At 37.0% G+C, this 25571-nt stretch overlaps 1 protein-coding gene across 3 annotated transcripts in view; it reads left to right on the plus strand.

Moving 5' to 3' along the window:
- Positions 1-25571, plus strand: part of Rbcn-3A (rabconnectin-3 alpha) — a 980796-nt gene that overhangs the window by 247058 nt on the left and 708167 nt on the right. For all 3 annotated transcript variants that reach the window (XR_016547873.1, XM_090388469.1, XM_090388476.1), the window contains exon 14: positions 20085-20481. Coding sequence is in view for 2 of the 3 variants with exons in the window: in XM_090388469.1 (XP_090244595.1) it covers positions 20085-20481 (397 nt within the window). In the remaining variant the exon portion in view is untranslated. The remainder of the gene's footprint in view (positions 1-20084; positions 20482-25571) is intronic.

Genomic DNA, 25571 nt, shown 5'->3' on the forward strand with positions numbered 1-25571 from the left:
TTGTGATACTATTACAGATAAAATTGTACCATTGTAGGCCTCAATACTTTTCATTGCTCAGTAATTTTCCAATGCTATCGTTTTCTGCTCTAATCACACTGGTGAGTTCTGTGTTCATCCATCTCGTCATCCTCCTCATGCCATATTTTCTTAATGGTATATATGTATGCATTCATGGCTTCTGTGATTATTGCTTTTTAGGTATGCCATAATTCTAATGTATTCACCCTTCCTTTATGATATGTTTAATCAATAGTTGTCATGTAGCTTTTTTAGCCTGTGATAGTTCTTCCTGAAATTAAAAGCCATGGAAATTAAAAGCTATTGGAAATTCCCACAGCCAATTCTGTCTGAGTTATGATATTCTTGGACAAAGTATTGAAAGTGGATCTTTAATAACCATTATTTCAGCATTATTTGAATGTAAGAAAAAGTACAAAATTTAAATTTCCCAAATATTGTAGAATTTAAATTTACAAAGCATTTTACAGAAATTAAACAGTTACCAAAACTTTATTCACTAGTTGAGTTAAAATGAGGTACTGAAGTTACTGAAAAGAATGGAACTTAGCAGAAATAGATTTAGAAAAGTTAAGAATTAAATTTAAAAATATTGTATCTCATTTCATCATCCTGTAAAGGATGATGAAATGAGAAATAGGGGAATGGATGAAGCTTAGAAGTATTTTCAAATCTTCGGATGGAATTATCATTGATTATTGCAATAGAGGATGATGATGATGCAAAATGGATGAAGTTAGCCAGTGTTCATAGAATGGATAGAATTTTGAAGTATGATAAAATATGCAATGTTATGTTGACTCTCATAGAAACTTCATGTTCAAAGCATTCTGAAAATTACTGCAAATAACAAATTTTGAGGAAGGTTGGTAGTGGTGGTGGTCACTCTTTAGAGTACATTAAATTCCTCACAAGGAATGATGTCTTAGTGGGAGCTCTCTATTTTGGTTTTAAAATGTTGGAAATTGAGCCTTTGCTATGAACAGGCTTTCAGTCCTGATTTCCCGAAAGAACTAAAAACACCACTGCTGCTTCTTTAAAGAGTTCTACATCACAACATAAGGTGGAGAAATATACGATTTCTTCATGGGATTTTTTAATAAAGAATTAACTTTTAATAACTTCATTTCAGTGCTTTTTCATAAGTGGAGTTTAGCACACTGTGGCTTAGCATTCATACACCAAACTGGTGCAATACACTGGGCCCACCTAACTGGTAGGGGAGGAGGGAAAAAATTAATGATAGGGACCCCAAAGGTTAGGTTACTTTATAGTTGCCTTCAAATTAGGTTGTGGAAAGTAAAGAATTTGAATAGCCAGTACTATGTAATTGATATAATTGTGAGGGGGAGAGGAACCAAAAAAAAATACAGTTATTGCACTTAATGACAAATAAGATTAAGTTGACATTGTACACTATACACTGACTACTATACTATAATCACCTTCAACCAGATTGTGGAATGTAAACATTTTGGATAGCAAATACTGTGTAATTGAATAAAACTGCAAAAAAAGGGGGGGGGGGAAGAAAAAGCAAAGAACTTTAAAATATAGTTATTGCATTTAATTGTGATATGCATAATTTACCCATTGTAGAAACATAGAAATCCTGTTCAGACAGTATTGAAAAGTTCCAGAGAACTCCAGTTAAAGCTGGATCAGAAAAATTCAAGAAGGTAAAATATTTAGAGTAAATGAAGATGAAGGTGAATCTGATTCAGTTTGTGCTTACTTTAGAAGAATTTGTAGGATATCACAAAAAATCTTGGACTTTATGCTTAGTGATGCTAATAGAATTAATAGAACTGCTCAGAGATTTCTAATGAAAAGATGGACTATTTGAAAATTGTGTTTTCAAATATATGTTTTTGAATCAATGTTGCAAGGCCACCAGAAGAGAAGAGAAAGAAAGAAAGAAAAGATAGAGTTTTAGGCTCACAAGAGGTCCTCTCCTGAAAGAACATATGTACAGATAGCACAGCAATGAGAGGATAAAAGAAAAAAGGAAGTCTGATTTGTTTGTAATTGAGGCAGCAAAAGAAGATATTAAAACCAATCAGAAGGTACAGGTTATAGCAATGAATTCAGTTAAATCTTGGATGAAGAAATAAGGTGAGAAATCTAAAAACAATTTGGGATAGAAGTGTTTTAATTGAAACTGAAATACATAAGGATATTAAGGAAATTTCTAAGATAGCTTGGATTGGTTGCAGAGGTTAGAAAAATCAATACTAAGATGTTGGTATACTTATTTATTCCAGTATAACATGAAAAGAGTTTATTATAGGAATTAAATTCAGTGCAGAAGAAGAGGTTAGAGTCAAAAATAAATATTCTAAAAGTAAAGCTAAACAAAGTATGTAATTGGATTTTAGAATTTGCTGGGAACATTACAGAACTGTTTTCTTAGCAGTGGCAAGGGTTTTATAGGATGATCTTCTAAGAGAGTAAAGGACATCATTATTCCACAGAAGTGTTTTAAATACAATTGATATAATTGTGAGGAAAAAAAATTCATATGGAAAAAAAATTCCATAGTGTTTGAAGTTATAGATGAAGCTAATGATAGTATCGGTGATAACGAATGCTGTGCTATTAAGATAGTGACGTGGGATAGATTTGATTAGAGAAAAGATCTTGTGTTTAGAGAATGATGAGGAGATATTCACTGCCGTGTAGATGACAGGTTGGACATAGAAATTGTTAATTGATGCATCAAAAATTTCTGTGAAAAAGAAAGAGGTTTAACCCTTTGTAGACCAGAATTATTTTTGTTGTCTTCCCAATGCAGTCCAGCACTAAAATCTTGGGGATGGGGGAGTGCTACTCGAAATAGAATGTTCAAAAATTATTTCTTTTTGGGTTTGCATGAGCTAATATATAAAACTGCATGGTAGAACATTTTAGGAACTCTAGATATTTTAAATGTTAATTATTTATATGAATTTAGCATGTCGTAATTCTTCAAACTTTTAAAATCCTTGATTTAAAAGTTTCAAATCCACTTTCACAGTCATGATCCTGCTTTTCAGTTTCATGTTTCAAAATACCAAATTCCTTAATTTCTCCCACATCTAATATTTCCAATATTACATACTGCACTGTCTTTCTTCTTAGTTGGAATCTCTCATCTTTCATCACAAAATGAACAGATATTTGGTCTTCCTTCTGCATCTGAACTCAATAAGGCAGAATGTGCCGTTCTCATAGGCGGTAGTTATTGTCAGAAAAATGAGAAATATGTTGTACAGAAAGGATAGGTGGAATAGGAACATGGTATGTGTGCCGGAGGCGAAGGTAGATATGTGTTGTGGAGCAGATATCTTTTAAGGGCACAAAAGGTGGTAATATATAAAACATGTTGTATATACATGTTGTCAAGCTGACATGGGTGGACAGTACACTGTTGAGTCAGTTTGATGTGACATAAGCACCGTGAAAACGAAAGTAAGAGTAGGAGTGTGAAAGGCTTAATGACTGTGATGAGTATAAAAAATGACTATAACAGAGAAATAGAGATGGCCAGTAAATCAGAATATCCTATAATGGGAAAGGCTTTTGCTTTCATAGGGGTCTCTACAGTAGTCTCAGAGAGAGGTTTTAAATTTTATGAAGTGGGACCAACTGATAATGTTACCAGCAGCAAATTTTAATAGGAAAACATGCAGGGAAATAATCGTAGAAGCTACTAGGCTTTTCATACCAACTAAGAAATACACTTCCAAACTTAGACCTAAATGAATATCTGAAGAACTGATGAGATTTGTGGCAGAGATTAAAAATGCATGGTTGCATATAAATTATCAGGTGATACAGAAGCTAATGCTAGATATTAACTAGGCTATAATCAAATCATAAAGGTTAGTCAAGCTAATGAAGATTACAAGAAGTCTCTGGTAAAGAATGCAGAGAACAGCAGTAAAGGATTCTTTGCTTATATAACAGTAGAAGGAAGGGGTTTACACATTGGGCCACTTTGTCATTGGTTTAAATGATGATCACCCTGCTCAGGTTGCTAACAAACTGAATAAGTATTTTGCATCTACATTCACACCTGAGGAATTCCTTCAGGAAGGGGCTGCTAGAAGTATATTGAACTCTAATGGGGAACTAAATGATCTTGGGATATCTGAAAGGAAAGTGGAAAAGAAATTGATGAAACTTAATATTAAAAAGAGACACCTGGGGTGGATGAGATCTACCCAATTTTTTTTTTTTTTTTTTTTTTTCATCTGAAAAAAAGACATTCAGCTTCTTGAAAAGGCTCTAAAGACGAGATTGGCAAAAGGGCGACCATGTGAGGAAAAATTCCAATTGTGTGGGATACAGTTTCACAATCAGGCATCTTGGAGGTGACTTGATTGAATAAGGCTCTGAGAGAGATTAGTAAAATGAATGAAGATGGAATTTTAACTTTCATAGAGAATTCCAGAACTCTGGATTAAATTCAAATTACAGGGGAAGAGTTTGACAAGATTGTAGGAGGTTGTAGGAGATTGTGAGGTAACTGGACAGTTACCTATGTGAGGAGGGAAGCAAATAATTTGTATTTTCTTATCTATTCATCTTGTTTTTTTTTTTTTCCTATGCAGCCAATGCCTGTGGCCTCCTTGCATTATATGGATATTACTGTTATATTAAGCGAGGCAGCAGAGGAAGTAAGCAAAACCTTATCAATAATTATGAAAGCATCTTTATCCCCAATTCACAAAGGTGGGTGGTATCAAGTGGTGGCATAAGTATTTACAGACCAGTTAGCTTAACTTCTGTTCCAAGGAAAAATAATGTAGGTCACTGCTTAAAGAAGTAATGCAGGACCATATAGGAATGCAATTAAACTGCAGTCACAGCATGTGCATTTGTTAAGTGGTGATGTTTTCTGACCAATCTCATTGGATACTACGATCCACTAACAAAGGAACTGGATGCAAAAAATAATTTTGATATCATATAGTTGGATTTCAGTTGATACTGTTGCACATAAAAGGCTGTAGCATAAATTGGAGCATTGCAGCATTAAGGGCAAGTTACTGCTATGGATAAAGGGATGGTTGAGTGGGAAAAGACAGAGTGAGTTGTTATTAATGGACATGCTCTTTGTGGACTAATATTACTAGTGGAGTACCCAGGGTTCAGTGCTACTGCTGGGCCCATTGTTATTTTCTATATTTATTAATGATATTGATGCAGATATATCAGACTTAATGTTTAAGTTTGCAGATGATACAAAGGTTATTATGATGGTAAATTACCGTAATGACTGTAAGCTACTGCAACAAAATCTAGAAAAATTAGGCATATGGGCTGAGAAATGGCAGTTGAAGTTAACATTGACAAATGCAAAGTACTGCATATGGGTAGCAGTAATCCCAGGTTAACATATTGGCTGTGTGGTACTACACTCAGGGTATTGGAAAATGATAAAGACATGGAGGTAATTGTGCAGTAAATATGAAGTTCTCTGAGCAGTGTAGACAGGTGCCAGCACAGCTCATGGAGTTTTGTCAATGATTTACTGAAACTTTGCCAGGAGGGATAAGGAGGTGGTTATCCCATTGTACAGGGCAGTGATTAGGCTGCATCTTGAGTACTGCATACATGTTTTGAGTCCTCATTTTAGGAAGGATGCAGATCTGCTGGAATGGGTGCAGTGAAGGGTAATGAGAATAGTGAAAGGAACAAAACGGTGGTCTTACCAAGAAAGGCTTCAGTTCTGCAAATTGCAACGTCTGGAGATTATGCACCTGCATTAGCGATCTGATTGAGGTGTTTAAGGCTTTGAATGGATTGAGCTAGCTCAAAGCTGATGTCATTCTGTGACCATGAGTTGAATATCGGGATGAAAGGAAAATGTTTATGGACGTCTTGAAGGGCTTATAAAAGGAGTAAAAGTGACGACAGTGATCTCATCATGAAGAGAGTAGTTTGTGCTCGAGAGAGGGAGAGAGAGAGAGAGAGAGAGAGAGATGATTCTTTGGGATTTGTTTTTAGGATTGTTTCAGTAAAAATTAGGTTCGATTAGGTTTATTTGCTGATGGCTGTAGGAGATAAAACAACTGTGTCAAAAATTAATACTTTAGGGTGAGGATGCCTTGAGAGTAGGGTCAGCAACCTTTTTTGAGCAGAGTCATTTTTGATTTAATTAAAAAAAAAAAAAAAAAAAAAATTCCAAAGAGTCTCAGCTGAAGCTGGGATGGGGGGGATTTTTTAAGAAATGGAATAGAGTGATAAGGTGCCTATTAAAAAATATATATTTTTAAATATTATTTATTAATACCAAAAAAAAAAAAAAAAAAATACGCAACAAAAATCGAATTAATATCTTTTGCTGCTGAACTACTTTAATGAGTCTCTCAACATCAGGCGAGTATGCTGTAATTTTCATCTTTAAACATGCTGATAGACTTGCATTGTTCAGACAGTTTCTTGATTTATTTTTAATATAGTTCATGTTCGAAAATATTTACTCGTGGAAATACGTCACAGCGTCAAAGAGCCGCAGGTTGCCAACCCCTGCTTTAGAGGATCAGTCTTATTGGGCAGATTAGAAATGAAGATGGGGAATAGAATCCAGGGATTGAGAAGAATAGTTTTTGAAATATAGGAATTGGTTGAAGCTATTATGGTGACACAGAGTGATAATGCACTGGATTGACCTGATTGAAGTTGAAAATAACTAAGAGAATGCATAAAAAAAAAAACTGTGTTCATTGAAATTGTTGTCTAAGTTTTATAAATGTTTAAAATAAAGAATTTTTTCATGAACATGGAACATTTAACTTAGGAAGTCTCGCTTCTTTTATGTTATTCACCACTTGTTTATCTTGTTGAATAAATAAATATTTTTGTGGGATATTGTGAAGTCCAAATTTAATATTTATTATGAACTGTGTTTTAGGTAGCTTGTGAGGTGGTAAATTATAATTTAATCCTTTGGATAAAAAGTGAAATCTGGTCCTGCAATAGCATATACAAGGAAAGATTAGCAACTTGTTGATATGTAGGAATGTTGCATGTTGGGCGAGGGGGTGTTCGAGAACTAGCTGAATTGTTAAATTAAAATACTTCTAAAGAACAAAAGATATTCCAGGGTCCTGCAGACCTATCCCACTGTTGGTAAAATTATCATGCTTAGTAAAATTATGGAAATATTACTGTTGGTTAGAATTATATATTGTTGCAGAATGAAAAACTGCTTTCCAAACGTCAATTTGGATATGTAAAGGAAAGAGAAACAGAGGATACTGTCTTTAAAATTCTTACAAAAGAAATTTTAAAATATTACTGATAGGTACATGATCGGTATCTTTATAGATTTTACTGCTGAATTTGATGGTCATCAATTTTGAAAAAAATGCACTAGATTGCAGCTTTTTGCTAAGATCTCTGGCACCATCAGGTACTATTTGGCTAATAGAAAAATTGTGGTTAAAACAAAATATAATTTTGTAATAATAGTTAATAGAGGGCATCCACATCGGTGTGTCCCCATTTTCTGGATTATTGTTCTTGATGGGCTGTTGGATTTCAACCTACATGACTTTGGTAAGTTTGCATATTCAGATGATTTGTTGGTCCTTGTTAAAGGCATCTCTGATTTAAAATTGAACAAAGGGCAGGGAACTTAAAGAATGTATTGGATAAATTGAACAAGCAAAAAAATTACTAGTAAAACATCTGCAGTCATGATATTGGGTGGCAAATTCAGTGCAACATGACATCCAACAGTTCATCATGAATGTGTACATAAGTGTTATCTGTAAAGTATTCAAAGATTGTACTAAATGAGAAGTTTACATATATGGAACATATAAGATATTCAAAAGAAAAGGCTTAATTTTTATTTATGAAATTAATAAAAATAATTACAGTGGAGCGGGATCTTAAGGGCAAGCCTCTGAATATATCGTATGACTGTGCCTTCCTCCCCCATTATCAGTTGTACTGCCCTGCCTTGACTGTATTGAGCCAAATGTTCTAGCTAGGAAAAATTTATTTAATATTGAGAGAATTGTGTTAATGTGGCTATTAAAAGCTTGTAGAACAGTGTGTACTGAGATCATGCAGATTATTTCAGGTAAAATACTATTAGATTTATATAATGTTTAAGAGAGCTTTAATTTATTACACAAAAACAATGTAATTAAAAATATATCTGGGGTAGCCTTAGTATAAATTAGAATGTAGAAGGCATCTGATTAAACAAGAAATTTTAAAAATAGACACTGAAATAGAGGATATTTGTCAGCAGAGATGGCAAGACTATCAAAGCTCAGATCGTATTTAGATATATATCAAGTGTAGATGTAGTTAATTATAAAATTATTCCTTGGTTAAACTTTGGTCTTTCAGTATTATGTTTTCTTACTGGATATGGTTTCTTTGCAGCTAAATTGTTTTAATTTTAAAACTCAAAACTGCATACTTCACTATTGACTCTAATGAATGAAATGGCAATTCAAACTTAACAAAGATTATCAGTAACCCAATAGTGACGATTCTATTTGATGATATCGGCCATTCAAATTAAAATGTGCTTCATCACTCAGAAACAGTTTGGTGATTGTCTCTTCTCCAATGGAACCTTTATCTCATGGCTATTCCCAACCACGTGTTGTTTGGCATTACAAGAATGCAAAATGGGATGACCTGCGAGACTTCTTTTCTTTGGTCGGATTACTGTGTCAAAACTTCTGATGTCAATGTTTGCTCAGATCGTGTTTAATTCTTTTTTTAATTATTCTTGCAGGAATGGAATCCCTTATCCCACACTCCACTTTAAAATCACGTCCTTTATCTAAACCTTGGTTTTCCAATAAATGTGCTAAGGCTGTCCAAGAGAAGAATGTTACATATCGTAATTGGCTTGTTTCTAATTCTTCAGTTTCATTTTCTGCCTACACCAAAGCTCGCAACAGTTGTAAAGCAGTTATTAATCAGTCCAAACTAGAGTTTGAACAGGCTAAGAGTAGAAAACTTGCTTCTTGCCCTAATGGTAGCTGAGCATTCTGGTCTCTTGCCAAAGCTATTGGCCGCAACTTTTGCCCATCTTTGCTCCCACCTCTGTCCAAACCAGATGGTTCTGTTGCCACTTCAGCCAAGGATAAAGCTGACCTGCTAGCATCCCATTTTTCTTCCAGCTCATGTATTAATGATCTTGGTAAAACACCTCCCACCATTCCCAACACATTCCATTCAATGCCTCCTGTGGTCTTCCGTCAAAAGGATATCAGAAAGATTTTGATGAATCTTGATGCTAAGAAAGCTCCAGGTCCTGATGGTATTTCTCCACTTGTTCTCAAAACCTGTGCTCCTGAACTTACTCCTATTCTTTGCCGCCTTTTTCACTTTCTTATTCCAAAGGTATTTTTCCTTCTGCTTGGAAATTTGCTCATATCCAGCCAGTTCCTAAAAAGGGTGACAAATCCCTCCCATCCAATTATCGTCCCATTGCAATTACTTCTACTCTTTCTAAAGTAATGGAGAAATCAATTAACCGCCAACTCTTAACCTACCTAGAAACCTTCCGTCTGATCAACGATCACCAGTATGGATTCCGTCAGTGTCGATCCACTGGAGATATTCTGGCTTATGTTACCCATTTATGGACTAATTCAATGGAAAGGTTCGGTGAAACACAAGTAGTTGCTCTTGACATCTCAAAGGCTTTTGATCATGTTTGGCATAAAGGTCTTCTAAACAAGCTTCCATCTTATGGTTTGCCAACTGTTTTTAGTAATTGGTTATCCAGTTTTCTCTCTGATCGCTCACTGAGGGTGATGGTAGATGGCTCTCTGTCTTTTAACTTCTCCACTAATGCCGGTGTCCCCATAGGTTCAGTTCTTTCCCCCACTCTTTTCCTCTTGTATATTAATGACCTTCTTCCATTGACTGGAAATCCTATCCATAGTTTTGCCGATGATAGCACATTGCATTGAACTTTCCATTTTGAGAAACCTTGTCCTGCTCAATCAGCTTCAACTTCTCCAATATCCACTACCAATTCCTCAAATGCCGATCTTCAGGTAATTCTCCAGTGGGGCAAAGACAACTTAGTTGATTTCAATCCTTCTAAAACTCAGTCTTGTCTTATATCTCGCAAAAGGGATTCTTCTACTCCTATGCTTATCTTTAGTGACACTCCGATTTCTAGGCAAAATGATATATCTCTTTTGGGGATAACCCTGACTTCTAATCTCTCTTGGCACAAGCACATTACAAATATTGCTTCCTCTGCATCTAAAAAACTTGGTTTTCTCTTTCGCTCTCGGCGTTACTTTTCTTCCAAACAGCTATATAAATCGCAAATCCGCCCTGCCATGGAATATTAGCATTAGCATTATCATTAGTAGAGGCCTTTGATGCAAGAAAGCAAGCTTATGCAGCATCAGCCAAAAAAAAAAAAAAAAAAAAAACCACTTCCACTTCACCCCTCTGTTCGTTCAAAATACCTGTCCAGCTGAGCCGTAAACTTATTTAGGCTATCAACCTCCACCACAAGGGATGGAAGTCTGTTCCACCAACCAACCACCCGCTGGCTAAAGGCAAATTTCCGCACGTCTATCCTACATCTGTCTTTCCTTAATTTGAATTTATGCCCTCTCCTGTGATTTTTCTGAGCAAGAGGAAGAATCCCATCAGCATTGAGCATGCTTAAACCATTCACGGCTTTATACACCTCTATCAGATCACCTCGCTGGTGCCTAGTCTCCAGACACTGTAATTTGCAAAACTTAAGCCTTTCTTCGTAAGAGCACCCCTTTGTTCCATTCAGTAATCTTGTTGCCCTTCTCTGTACTCGTTCCAGCAGCTCTACATCCTTCTTGAAATGAGGCCTCCAGACCTGTATACAGTACTCTAGGTGTGGCCTGACCATTGCCTTATACAATGGAATAATCACCTCCTTATCCCTGCTGGAAAAATTATTGTATATCATTGACAATACTCCATGAGCTACTCTTGCAGCCCGTCAGCACTGCTCAGAGAACTTCATATCTGCCTGCACAACCACCCCCAAGTCCCTTTCATTCTCTACCACTGTCAGTTTAGTACCATAGAGTTGATACGTTGCTCTGGGGGGGGGGAGCTGTTTCCCATGTGTAGTACTTTACATTTGTCAATGTTAAACTTCATTTGCCACCTCTCAGCCCATCTGCTCAACCTTTCCAGATCCTGTTGCAGCAGCATAGTGTCAGTAGTGTCCTTGACAACCCTGCCAACCTTTGTATCATCTGCAAACTTGGACATTAAGCTTGATATACCATCATCAATATCATTTATAAATACAGAAAACAATATTGGACCCAACACTGAGCCCTGAGGGACTCCACTAATAACATTAGTCCACGATGAGCAGTGTCCATTGATTACCACTCTCTGTCTTCTCCCCCTCAACCACCCCTTAATCCATAGCAGCAATTTGCCTCCAATGTCACACTGCTCCAATTTGTGTAGCAGTCTTCCATGTGCAACAGTATCAAAAGCCTTTCTAAGATACAAGTATATAATATCAAAGTTATTCCCTGCATCCAGTTCTTTTGTGACTGCATCATAGTATCCAATCAAGTTGGTCAGGCAAGACTTCCCCTTAACAAAACCATGCTGTGTCTGAGCTATAACTGAAGTCTTGTCTAAATGATCCTGCAGTGCTTCTTCAACTAGTGCCTCCATTAATTTTCCTGGAACAGAAGTTAAGCTCACAGGTCTATAATTACATGTGTCAGCCTTTGATCCTCCTTTGTGAATTGGGGTCACATTTGCACATTTCCAGTCTATGGGTACCTCCCCTGAGTCCAAGGAAGCTCTCATAATTATGGCTAAGGGTTTGCTTACTTCCTTTGCTGCCTCCTTTAATATAACTGGATAGATCTCATCCACCCCGGGTGCTTTTCTTGTGTTTATCTTCAACAGTTTCTCCTCCACTTTACTCCCAGTTATTTCAAGATTCTGTAGATTACTGCTAGAGTTGAATACACCTCTGGCATTCCCCTTGCTGAATAACTCCTCATGTGTGAATGTCGATGCAAAATATTCATTTAGTTTGTTAGCTACCTGAGCAGGATCATCAACAGTTGACCCATCAATATCAAGTGGACCAATCTGATTCATCCCCTTCCTTCTAGAGTTTACATAAGTAAAGAACTCTTTGCTGTTTTTCTTTGCATCCCTTGCCAAGGATTTCTCGTAATCTGCCTTCGCCTGCCTAACCTCCTTTGTAACTTGGTTGCATATCAACTTGTATCTATCATAGGCTTCTGTGTCATGTGTTAATTTGTAAGTATCCCATGCATTTTTCTTCTCTGCCATATGCCTCATTAGTTCATCTGACATCCATTTTGGCCTAAACCTTGAACAATATTTCTTAGTTGGTATGTAAAGCCTAGTACCTTCCAAGATAAGTTCTTTGAATGCTTCCCATTTTGAATTTGCTGTTGGTAATATCATCAGTTGGTCCCACTGTATAGAATTTAAATACTGTCTCAGTCCATCGTAGTTGCCTTTACGGAAGCAATAACCCTTCCCTTTACCCCTAATGGTAGTTACCTCTTTGAGTAAATCCCACTTCAGCACACTGTGATCACTGCCACCTAGTGGTTCATTTATCTGCAGATTCTTAATGCATGAAGAATCACTGCTGATAATCAAATCAAGAGTATTACTACCTCTAGTTGCCTCCTGAACATGCTGATGTAGAAAACAATCATCCAATAAATCCACAAAAGCCCTGCTAGTGTGTGAGTAACCAGCCCCCAAATTCCAGTCAATATCTGGGAAATTAAAATCTCCCATTATAAGACTCTCTGATTTACTGGCCCACTCTATTTCCCTGTACAGTTCCTTATTATGCTCATCAGAGTGATTAGGCCTATAGCACACTCCTACTCTCAATTTTGATCTCCCAATGCTTATGTCACACCAAACTGACTCAACACTGCACTGTCCGGTGATGTCGACTGCTTCACTTCCTTGGTTTTTATGTGTTTCTTAACTAATAGCATAACCCTTCCCCCCTTCCTATCCTGTCTATCCTTTCTGTAGACGTTGTACTTCCCAAATTGCAGTTCTGCATCTCTTATATCTGTGTGACACCACGTCTCTGATATCCCAACAATATCTGCCTTTGATGTTTTGAGCAATACCTCAAATTCATCAAATTTATTTACTAAACTCCTAGCATTGGTGTACACGCAAGTATACCTGCACCTGTTTCTATTCTTAGCTACCCTAACACAACCCATGTGTTTACTTGTACCGCAATGGCTCGCAGCAGGCTCTGAAATACCATGCATCTTGTTTTTCAGGCTTCTGCTCATTCTAATAGAAGCAGTGCAAGAATCTCTTTCACCTCTGCCAGTGGTTACTGTCAATCTATTAGTCTTTGTCTCCCCCCAAGCTAGCAGTTTTCCGACCCACCTAACACTGCCTCGATAGCATCAGCAAATATTCTTGCACCCTTTCTATTTAAGTGTATCCCATCCCTGTAGAAGCAATCTCTCCTGTTAACAAGTACAGTCCAGGCTGAAAAAAATTCTACCCCTTGAGCCTTGCACAATCTTTCCAGGGCCGAATTGATCGACAAGGCTCTCATCATATACTCCCTCCTATCGTGTCTGGGCAGAATTGCAGACACTTTCAAATTCAACCCTAATTCTCGGCTTTTGTTCCCACATCTTGGGTGGTGCCCCCAAAACCTCTCTCAGGCTTCTTGATTCCATTCAGAAGAGGGCAGTTAGGTTAATTAATGATTCATCTCTAACAGAGTCTCTCCACTCGCTTTCTCATAGACGCACTGTTTCTGCTACATGCCTCTTCTACAGATACTTCCATGGGCACTGTTCTTCTGAATTGGCTTCTATAATTCCCGCTCTCTCTTTCAAAACAGTCCGAACACGTGCCGCCACCAGCCAACATCCATTTACTGTCCAACTTCAAACCCACAGAACCAACCTTTCATCTTCCTCATTTATTCATTCAATTGCCGTTTTCTGGAACAACCTTCTTTCATACGTAATTCCTGAAAATTACAATCTACAGAAGTTCAAGTCCAATGTCAACAAATATCTTCTTTCCTTTTCTTAACCTCACACCCAAGCACGGTACTAAGTACTATAGGTTCTAATACCTCTCGTGTTTGGGGTTCACATAAAAAAAAAAAAAAAATTGTACTTGGCAGAAAATATGTGTATTTGTGGTTTAGTGAAAGATTCAGTTCATGTGTTTTACCACTATGAACTATATAAAGTTTTGAGACTGAAATACGATCTGGACTTTTAAAATACAAATGATTTTGAAAGTTGTGTGTTATAAGCTAATAAATTTAAACTACACTGTCCTACCATTAATATCCGGACACCCTTCCATTGATAATTGGTCATGTCCTATCCAATCATTGTGTTACACACAACTAGAAATGTGCTTATAAGCCTTTGGGGAGATGGTAATGTGATTGTGAATGCAAGATGCTGTGCTTGATGGGCTTAATAATAGAGTGCCACATAAGCAGTTGGCCTGTACATGACATTTCAGTTTCATTGAAGATCCCCAGGTCGGCAGTCGGTGATTTGATCTGCAAATGGAAGTGAACCTGGGTTGAAATCATCATGAAATGACCCAAGAAATCTACAAAGCTGACAGAATATGAGAAGAGAGTCCTGAAAAGAATAATCTGCTTGGAATGCAGATAGTTGTTGTCGCAGCACACAGATCCCCTAATGTGATGATTAAGATATGTAGCAGTAGCACTAGTCCGGTGGACAGGACACTGCATGATATGGATTATCTTGGTGTACACCATCAACAAGCCACTAGCCACCCCAACTAATTCTAGATTCCATCTAGCTTGGTGTAAAGTCCACCATTCTTGGACCATAGCTCATTAGAAAGCTGTGCTTTGGAGTGTTTAGTCATGGTAATCTTCCAATCTTTTCCAGGAATCTGCCAGTCGGTGTGGCAGATTCCTGGAGAAGGCTACCTGCCTGACTGTGTCATCCCAAGACTGAACTTCACTGAAGGCAGCATATTGTTCTGGGACTGTTGGTTGTTTTGGACAAAGCCATGAATGACAAGGTCTAGCTAAAAGTCCTGGACAGTAATGCATTACCTATGTTCTGGCAGCATGTTGGGAAAGTCCCATACCTGTATCATAGGACAGTGCTCCTGTCATATTGTTTGCATTATAATGGACTGATTTCAGGACATGAGTGTTGTAGTTGTAACCTTGGACTAGTCATCCCTGAGCTCTGACCTCAATCCTTAGAGAACCTCTAGGATGAATTGGATCATTGGATGCATGTGAGAAGAGACTGCTCAGAAATATAGGGCTGAACTGGTCACTGCTTTAAAGACCAAATGACAGAAAATATCAAAGGAAAATTTACAAAAAAAATGTTGGAGAGTGTTCCACAGAGACAGCAGCTGTCATAATGGCTGAAAATTTCAGTACACATTTATTAGTATTCCTGTGAGTAAAGGTTATTTTGTGGATATGCAGGTGTCTGGATATTAATGGTAGGGTAGTGTATTTTCTAAATTTGAAATCAATTGAGTTTAAAAGGATTTTAGTGTAAGTGAATGATAGTGGCTTATCTACCCAGAGTTGGGATTCACAATTGCAGGTTTTCCTGTAGGCTAAATGGTAAAATTACATGTTATTTTGTATGTTAGTTTAATTTTTAATTTATATTTTGTTTGATAATTCAAGTTAAATTTCACAGAGAGGTACTTAAGTGGTGTAGTTGAAGAAATGCTTCAGATAACTCTATTTAAGGGTTCAGAATGAAAGGAAATGAATGATACTAGAATGGAGTTTTACAAGGAATTATAAATATGGGAAGGCCTTGGATAGTTGGTAAAAAGTGAGCCCTAGGTGGAAAACTTCACTTACCACTGCCATAAGTATTGTTATCTTTGATGTAGTTGTGAATGAGGAACCCTGGTTTGTTGCCGATCGGATACTGTTTGTACCACAAAGATAAAGGCTTTTTCCATGCAGTGTAAATAGGCAGCTAGAAAGGCATGTAGTGTCCTGTTCTCTTAAACAGCAAAGTGACTAGCTCTCATCTAATTATTGTAGTTTATTATTATTATTATTTGTTTTATTATTTTTCTGTTCACTAACTAATTATTATTTGTTTTACCGCTAACTTAACTTAATGCATACCTATTTTGTACATATGATTTTAATGTTTAGCATTAGCATTAGTAGAGGCATATGATGCAAGAAAGCAAGCTTATGCAGTATTGGCAAAAAAAAAAAAAAAAAAAAAACCCTTCCACTTCACCCCTCCGTTCGTTCGAAATACCTTTCAAAACCAAATCCTGCCCCAGGTGAGGATTGAACTCACGACCTTCAGATTATGAGACTGACGCACTGCCTACTGCGCTACTAATTTATATTTTAATCTATATCAATGTGTATCTTCCTGTTGGATTTCATATTCATTGTTCTTCTCTCAGATACACTGTTAATCGTTACCTGTTGTGTATCTTTTTATTAATAAAAATAAAATGATATACGCTACCTTTGCTAGTAGGAGGAAGCAAATCATTATTCCTTTATACAAGATGATTAGATTGCATTTGGAATAATGTATTCAGGTCTGGAGATCATACCTAAAAAAAGACATAACTTCTAGAGAGGGTTTTGTGAAAGGTTGACTAGATTAATGATAGATTAATGTTGACTAGATTATGAGACTGACGCACTGCCTACTGCGCTACTAATTTATATTTTAATCTATATCAATGTGTATCTTCCTGTTGGATTTCATATTCATTGTTCTTCTCTCAGATACACTGTTAATCGTTACCTGTTGTGTATCTTTTTATTAATAAAAATCAAATGATATACTCTACCTTTGCTAGTAGGAGGAAGCAAATCATTATTCCTTTATACAAGATGATTAGATTGCATTTGGAATAATGTATTCAGGTCTGGAGATCATACCTAAAAAAAGACATAACTTCTAGAGAGGGTTTTGTGAAAGGTTGACTAGATTAATGATGAGTTCAAATTGATGCACAGAAAGAATGTCTCAGAAAGTGTGGACTGCAGAGTTGAACAACTAGACATCAAATGGGGGATCTGATTGAGACTGGGTAGAGCAAGAACGGCAGGAGGGGAATGGAGGGAAGCACAACTTAATATTTCAAGGAATAACAGAAGACTGGATCTCAAAGTTCGCACTGCAATGAATTGTCTCCCAATGTAGCAGAGGCAGTGATTGGCAAAGTTCAGTATGAATCCCCTTATATGCTATAAATTACTTACTACATTATTATATACTGAAATTATATAAACAATTATAGTATGAATATTGAATTTTTTTTGTCTGATGCAGAGAAGTTTGCTTTATCATTTACCCTTATACAGTGTTGTGATCACAAATAATGTTATCATTTGTATAATATTATTATTTTTAAGAAGTCCTAATCAGATGTATACTTCTGTTTATGTTATTTTTTTTGACTCCTCACCGCTTTTGCATGTACAGTGGAAGTAATTACGTAACATCCAAATTTGTTCTCGAACTGTGACATGTTGTGTGTGATGCTTCGTACAGTTTGTATTGTTGTTGGTTGTACTATATCTCTACTCTTACCACCAGTCTAATTGTTTTACGGTAGGGTGTTATAATACTTTATTTTAATATTTTCTTTGTTCATTTTGAAAGACATATAGATTTCCAGAAATATTATGACACAAACTGGTTTCTTTTTATTGATGTTCTCTATAAGAAATAGTGGACAGTCAGATTAAAGTATTTTTTATTGCTTGATTTTCGTGTGCTATTTCTGTCCACTTTTACCTTTTTCTGTGTACATTTCTGCATCGATAAGCAGCACTGAACAGCTGCATTATTGTTTAATTGGTTATTGTTATCAATTATGCTGTGTCACAAAGTGATCACAATAAGTGGTGTCTGCTGTAAGGTACACTGAATAATAATACCACATCGTCATCATCATCAGCCATTTTCAATCCACTCCAAGATGAAGGCCTCTCCAGCAATTCCAGTTCCATCTATTTTGTGCAATGGCCATCCATTTACTAAGCACAAACTCATGAATTTCCTCTTGGGTATCATTCTGTTATTTTCTTAGTCCATCTGTCATCATGTCTTCGAGCTGTGTGTCCTGCCTAAGACCATTTTAGCTCTTTAGTTTTGATATGAATGTCCTTTACTTGACTTTGCTGCCTAATCCATGTGTTTCTCTTCTTACATGTTCGTGTATCTTCTTACAGTAAGACTCCACCTTTTCAATTACTGCCCCTTCAATCATTATATACCTTTCTGTGGCATACTTGTTCATCATTACTTTTGTTTTAGCCATATTCATCTTTAGTCCAAAATCCTTACTAACTCTGCATAAATGATTAAGATTTTCCTCTAATTCTTTGGGATCTTGGCTTATGACCACAATGTCATCTGCAAATCATAAATGGTTTAGGTACTCTCCATTCACATTGACTCCTTTCTGCGACCAGTCTAATTTTCTGAAAGCTTTCTCAAGGGCACTAGTAAACAATTTTAGAGATATTGTATCTCCTTGTCGAACTCCTTTCTGAATTTTAAATTTACTACTGTCTTTGTTTAGTCTAATAAAGTAGGTAGCATTCTCATATTTTCTTAAAAATCATAATATATGGGGTATCTATGCTTTTTCTTTCCAGTGCCCGAAACATTGTCTTATGCTGTATGGAGTCAAATGCCTTTTCATAATCCACAAATGCCAGGCATAATGGTGTTTTATATTCACTTGCTTTTTCCATTAGCTGTGACATTACATGAAGATGATCCATTGTTGAGAATCCTGTCCTAAAGCCATCTTTCTCTTTTGGTTGATTCTCATCAAGTATTCTCTCTAAGTTAGCAATGACCCTTGTGAACAACTGTGGGATAACAAGCTAATTGGTTCTGTAATTTCCAATTTCTGATTTATCTCCTTATGCAGCAAAACTGTGATTACATTATTCCACTCCTTAGGCATCACACCTTTTCTAATGCATTTTGTGAAGAGTCTCTCCAGTTTTCGTGTCGTGTCTCTTCCACCCAATTTTAACAATCCTACAGTAACTTCATGTTCCCCGGGGCTTTCTGATTCTTCATTTTCTTCAACGCATGTTCTACCTCATCAGGAAGAATATCGGGTATGTCATATGTGTTACTAATTTGCGATCCATCTTGCCCACTGCTGGCATCATTCCCCCGCTCCTTGTATAATTCTCTATAGTAGTCTTCTGCTATTTATAAGTACACCATTGCTGTTCTTCAGTTTCAGTATCATTTGTTTTTCTGTATTACTGCTCATGGCTGCTGATTTAAATCCTTTGTTTTTCCTTAAAGCTTGTTCTACTTTCCTTGTATTTAATTTTCTTATGTCCTCTCTGAGTCTCTTTCTAATGGCTTTGCATAACTCAGTATACTCAATTTCCCCCTTGTCAGTGTTTTTCTTTCTCTTCATTTGTCATCTTCGGTTCATCATGACAAGTGTTTCTTGATTAATTTTTTTTCTTCTTTGGATTTCTTTTTTTCCTATAGGTCTCTTGGGCTTTATCACTTTCAGAAAGTTGTAATATTCCTCGGTGATATCTTGGTCCTGAGCATTCTGTAGAAGCTCAAACTTGTTCTTAAATTTCAGTACATACTGCTTTTCTTTTTCTCCTCTTCTGTTATCTCAAAGACCTTTGTATTATTTACTCGAATCAGTTTTTTCCTGAACAAGGTAAATGTTGGAAGTGAACACAGAATGGTGAGATGATATAGATTTAAGAAAAGAAAGGAAAAAAACTGATTTGAGTAAATAATAATACCACAAGTGCATATTAAAGTTTTTGTACTTTTTTAAACTATGATTATAATTTATCCATTAAGAAAAAAAAAAAAAAAGAAACTACACATATTCTTATTATGGGCAGAATCTCTACTGTGACCTTTTTAGCATTTGAATAAACATGTTTTTGTGTAATTAATAATAAATATTATTCTTGTTTTGTTTGAAAACATAAAGGAATATGTGAATTTATTTATTTGCATTAATTTGAAAATTATTCTCTGCAGGCTAGTTGACTGGCTAGATGAGTATATACCTGGCTGTTTCAGACAACCTCAAGTAAGCTTTTCATCTCGTATACCAAATGCAATCCCACTTGGGGATGCTGCCACCATGTCTCATCACATGTACCTGTACTCACCTCATGCTGGGTTGGATCTTCGCATGTTTCTGGGCTTTTCAAATGAATCTTCAAAACATTCCATTTCACATCACCAGGGTGCAGAATTTGTGTATCAGACAGGCACTTGCATTCCTAGTGTTCTTCTTCAAGGAAGAAAAATGCCACCATTTCATTGTGTGCATAGTTCACCTACTCCTACTGTATGTATGTTATCAAAACATGGTAATGGTAGTCTGAACTTATGGCATTTGACTTTTGCAGAAAACTCTTGTTATTCTCAGGTGGGTCTGGCTTTTGCAAATCTTAATAGCAAAATTGTAATATTAATAGCTGATATGTTGATTATACTGATAAAAAGGATAAAATTGTTGTTACTTGTGCAATTTTAAAAATTTTGCAAAAATATCAGAAATAAACCCAATAGAGATCATTTTATATAAAACTCAAACACAGGTATGCATGATATATAGTGTTTATTATATAACACACACACACACACACACACACACACACACACACACACACACACACACACACACACACACACACACACACACAATGGAACTTTTCTATTACGAACTTCTATTTAACGAATTTCTCTTTATTATGAATTTTTTTGCAAAAGATTGCACCTTGAAATGAAATTACATGTAAAATTAACCCATATCGCAAAGTGTCAGTCTCTCTATAACGAATTTTTAAAAAAATTAGCAAAAGCATTTTTGAAGAATTTCAAGCATTTACTGCTCAACAGCTGCTCAAATGTACGGCCTCCTTCCTTCCGAAATTGCTCATTGGCATCTGAAATGAATCATCCTTTTAGGTTTTTTTTTTTTTTTTTTTATGTGAACCCAAAACACGAGAGGTATTAGAACCTATAGTACTTAGTACCGTGCTTGGGTTGGAGGTTGAGAAGACGAAAGAAGATATTTGTTGACATTGGACTAGAACTTCTGTAGATTGTAATTTTCAGGAAATACGTATGAAGGAAGGTTGTTCCAGAAAACGGCAGTTGAATGAATAAATGAAGAAGATGAAAAGTTGGTTCAGTGGGTTTGAAGTTGGACAGTAAATGGATGTTGGCTGGTAGCGGCACGTGTTCGGACTGTTTTGAAAGAGAGAGCGGGAATTATAGAAGCCAATTCAGAAGAACAGTGCCCATGGAAGTATCTGTAGAAAAGGCATGTAGCAGAAACAGTGCGTCTATGAGAAAGCGAGTGGAGAGACTCTGTTAGAGATGAATCATTAATTAACCTAACTGCCCTCTTCTGAATGGAATCAAGAAGCCTGAGAGAGGTTTTGGGGGCACCACCCAAGATGTGGGAACAATATTCCATGGCAGCGCGGATTTGCGATTTATGCAGAGTGAGCAGGCTGTTTGGAAGAAAAGTAATGCCGAGAGCGAAAGAGAAAACCAAGTTTTTTAGATGCAGAGGAAGCAATATTTGTAATGTGCTTGTGCCAAGAGAGATTAGAAGTCAGGGTAATCCCCAAAAGAGATATATCATTTTGCTAGAAATCGGAGTGTCACTAAAGATAAGCATAGGAGCAGAAGAATCCTTTTTGCGAGATATAAGACAAGACTGAGTTTTAGAAGGATTGAAATCAACTAAGTTGTCTTTGCCCCACTGGAGAATTACCTGAAGATCTGCATTTAAGGAATTGGCAGCAGATTTTCGAAAACTTGAAGCTGATTGAGCAGGACAAGGTTTCTCAAAATGGAAATTTGAATGCAACGTGCTATCATCGGCAAAACTATGGATAGGAATTCCAGTCAATGGAAGAAGGTCATTGATATACAAGAGGAAAAGAGTGGGGGAAAGAACTGAACCTTGGGGGACACCGGCATTAGTGGAGAAGTTAGAAGACAGAGAGCCATCTACCATCGCCCTCAGTGAGCGATCAGAGAGAAAACTGGATAACCAATTACTAAAAACAGTTGGCAAACCATAAGATGGAAGCTTGTTTAGATGACCTTTATGCCAAACACGATCAAAAGCCTTTGAGATGTCAAGAGCTACTTGTGTTTCACCGAACCTTTCCATTGAATTAGTCCATAAATGGGTAACATAAGCCAGAATATCACCAGTGGATCGACACTGACGGAATCTATACTGGCGATCGTTGATCAGATGGAAGGTTTCTAGGTAGTTTAAGAGTTGGCGGTTAATTGATTTCTCCATTACTTTAGAAAGAGTAGAAGTAATTGCAATGGGACGATAATTGGATGGGAGAGATTTGTCACCCTTTTTAGGAACTGGCTGGATATGAGCAAATTTCCAAGCAGAAGGAAAAACACCTCTGGAATAAGAAAGTGAAAAAAGGCGGCAAAGAATAGGAGTAAGTTCAGGAGCACAGGTTTTGAGAACAAGTGGAGAAATACCATCAGGACCTGGAGCTTTCTTAGCATCAAGATTCATCAAAATACTTCTGATATCCTTTTGACGGAAGACCACAGGAGGCATTGAATGGAACGTGTTGGGAATGGTGGGAGGTGTTTTACCAAGATCATTAATACATGAGCTGGAAGAAAAATGGGATGCTAGCAGGTCAGCTTTATCCTTGGCTGAAGTGACAACAGAACCATGTGGTTTGGACAGAGGTGGGAGCAGAGATGGGCAAAAGTTGCGGCCAATAGCTTTGGCAAGAGACTAGAATGCTCGGCTACCATTAGGACAAGAAGCAAGTTTTCTACTCTTAGCCTGTTCAAACTCTAGTTTGGACTGATTAATAACTACTTTACAATTGTTGCGAGCTTTGGTGTAGGCAGAAAATGAAACTGAAGAATTAGAAACAAGCCAATTACCATATGCAACATTCTTCTCTTGGACAGCCTTAGCACATTTATTGGAAAACCAAGGTTTAGATAAAGGACGAGATTTTAAAGTGGAGTGTGGGATAAAGGATTCCATTCCTGCAAGAATAATTTCACTGACACGATCTGAGCAAACGTTGACATCTGAAGTTTTGAAACAGTAATCAGACCAAGGAAAAGAAGTCTCGCAGGTCATCCCATTTTGCATTCTTGTAATGCCAAACAATACGAGGTTGGGAATAGCCATGAGATAAAGGTTCTATTGGAGAAGAGACAATCACCAAGTTGTGATCTGAAGTGCCTAAAGGACCTCTCACTTCGACCTTGTACTTAGAAGGGTTGTTTGTGAGAAAAAAGATCAAGCGTATTGGCTGTATGATTAGGATTGTCTGGTATTCTTGTAGGTAAATGAATAATCTGTGCTAGGTCATTAGTAATTGCAAAAGCCTCAGCATCTCGACCTTCTGGGTCGGTGTGACTAGAAAACGGAAGCCAGCTGTAGTTGTGAACATTAAAATCACCAAGGAAAATTACCTCCCTGTTAGGAAAGTTGGACTGGAGAAAGTCAATTTGCAAAGAGAGGAAGTCAAAGAGCTCCAAGTGATTAGTGGAGTTTGGAGAACGGTAGAGACAACAGATGAATTTGACACAATGAGGTAGAGAGATTTTAAGCCAGAGAAGATCAAAGAGAGGAGATTCCAAATTGCCAAGTCCTCTGACAGGGAATATCAGAACGGACATATGCACAAGTACTACCTTTGAGGCGAAAGGACTCATACAGCAAATAATTTGGACATCTGAGATGAGCAGTAGTTGAATCAACCAATAACTGAGATTCAGTCAGAAAAAGTACATGGGATTTGGAAGACTGCAAGTGGAAATGGACATCGTTGAGATTAGAATGAGACCACGTATATTTTTGAAATGAATTAGGAAGTCCTTGGGAGGTTTAGATCTTTTCACAGATAAGCTTGCTCTATTATTTTGACAATTCATGGTGTATTCAATAGTAAGAAAAAGTGGGTGGGACATGCTGTATGAAGTAATGAAATTTTTGGATATGGCATACATGCGGTAAGAATGTACCCAGATCCTTGACATAACGTGGCCTCGACAATGCTCCCTGCATACACACTACTCGGACTCCCTCCAGTCACTATCTGGCAGAGTAGAGGTAGCAAGTTATGCACTAGCTGATCCGGAACCCCTCCTAGAGAGTTACCAATAGGTTTGGTCTGGTGTACTAACTAGCGGCCGGCCTGCGAACACCGTTTTAGAGTTGTACCCTCGAAATGTAAGGAATATTGTATCTCGCCACAACATTCATCATAACCTCAGAAATCATCAATCGTACTGCATGATGGAAGAAATAGGGAAGAGTTGGCCTGACCTTAGCTCTAGAGACTAAACATGGGTTCCACCACTTCAAGCCTCCAATAAGCAAAGTGGTGGTATTTCACCGGTTGATGAGAGTCATCTACCACCTATTACTGCCTGGTAACATAGAGAGGCAGCATTCCTCCATGTGGTGTGGCTGCCACACCTCGACCCCTGCTTACGTTGGTTCACACCTGGGTGGTCATCCATGTACTTGTGCATGGAGGTTATACCCAGGATTACTAACAGTCCCACCATCGTGAAGGTGCGAACAGAGGATTTGGCTGTCATAGATCGTCCGGACTTCGCCGAAATTGGGTCCACTTGACTTGAGTGTCACATGAATATCAGTTCCATCAGCGTTTTAGACTCCCAGGTAGCAAGTACAGCTTGTCTGGCATATCTGAGAGAATGTCTGTGACAACCTCAATGACCATAGTGAACACTTGTGGCCATTGGTGCCCGTAGGGGGTTCTTTTTTTCATTTTTGTTACAGTTATAAAACCAAATGGGTTTTCATAAAAGTGGTCATGAACTTTGCAATAAATAGGGTAGATTTGTAAATTGACATTGGCTAAGGGGAAAATGAAATTTGCTGCAGGTAAACCTTTAGCGCGCTGTGGCAGTGCTGGAAATACATAGAATGCTTCGATAGTTGGTTTTTAGTAAGGCCTACTGAGTGATGACATTCACTTGTCACCTCAACTGTATCATGTGACCTTCCTGTCAATATGATAGTTTTTTGTATATGTCCATTCTCATCTAACTAGACTCGAAGTAGATGATTTTCATGAATTTTTTTTTTTTTTTTTTTAAATTTTGTTCTTTTAGAACAATTTGTCATCAATCACATAGGTTATATGATCTTTTTTGTTTTCTGGAAACTAACATATAGCATACAATTAACGATAAATTTTATTTTCTTTCATGTATACATGAAAGCAGAATGAAATCAGAATAAAAGAGATTTGCAAAGTCATATATTTTTTCAAAGTGATTGATAGGAAAGGTCACATGATACTGTTGAATTGACAAGCAAATATCATTGAGTAGGCAGTACTAACAATTCACTATATGGCTAGCACAGTGAAGTTTTCAGTGGCTACACGGTGATTGTATCGGCAAGAGCTGCAGTCAAGTAATTTTTACATTTGGGGAAACAATGTCAAAGACAAAGTG

Source organism: Mastigoproctus giganteus, chromosome 2 (assembly GCF_048544385.1).
Source record: "Mastigoproctus giganteus isolate SK-2022 chromosome 2, ASM4854438v1, whole genome shotgun sequence".
Taxonomy (NCBI): Eukaryota; Metazoa; Arthropoda; class Arachnida; order Uropygi; family Thelyphonidae; genus Mastigoproctus; species Mastigoproctus giganteus.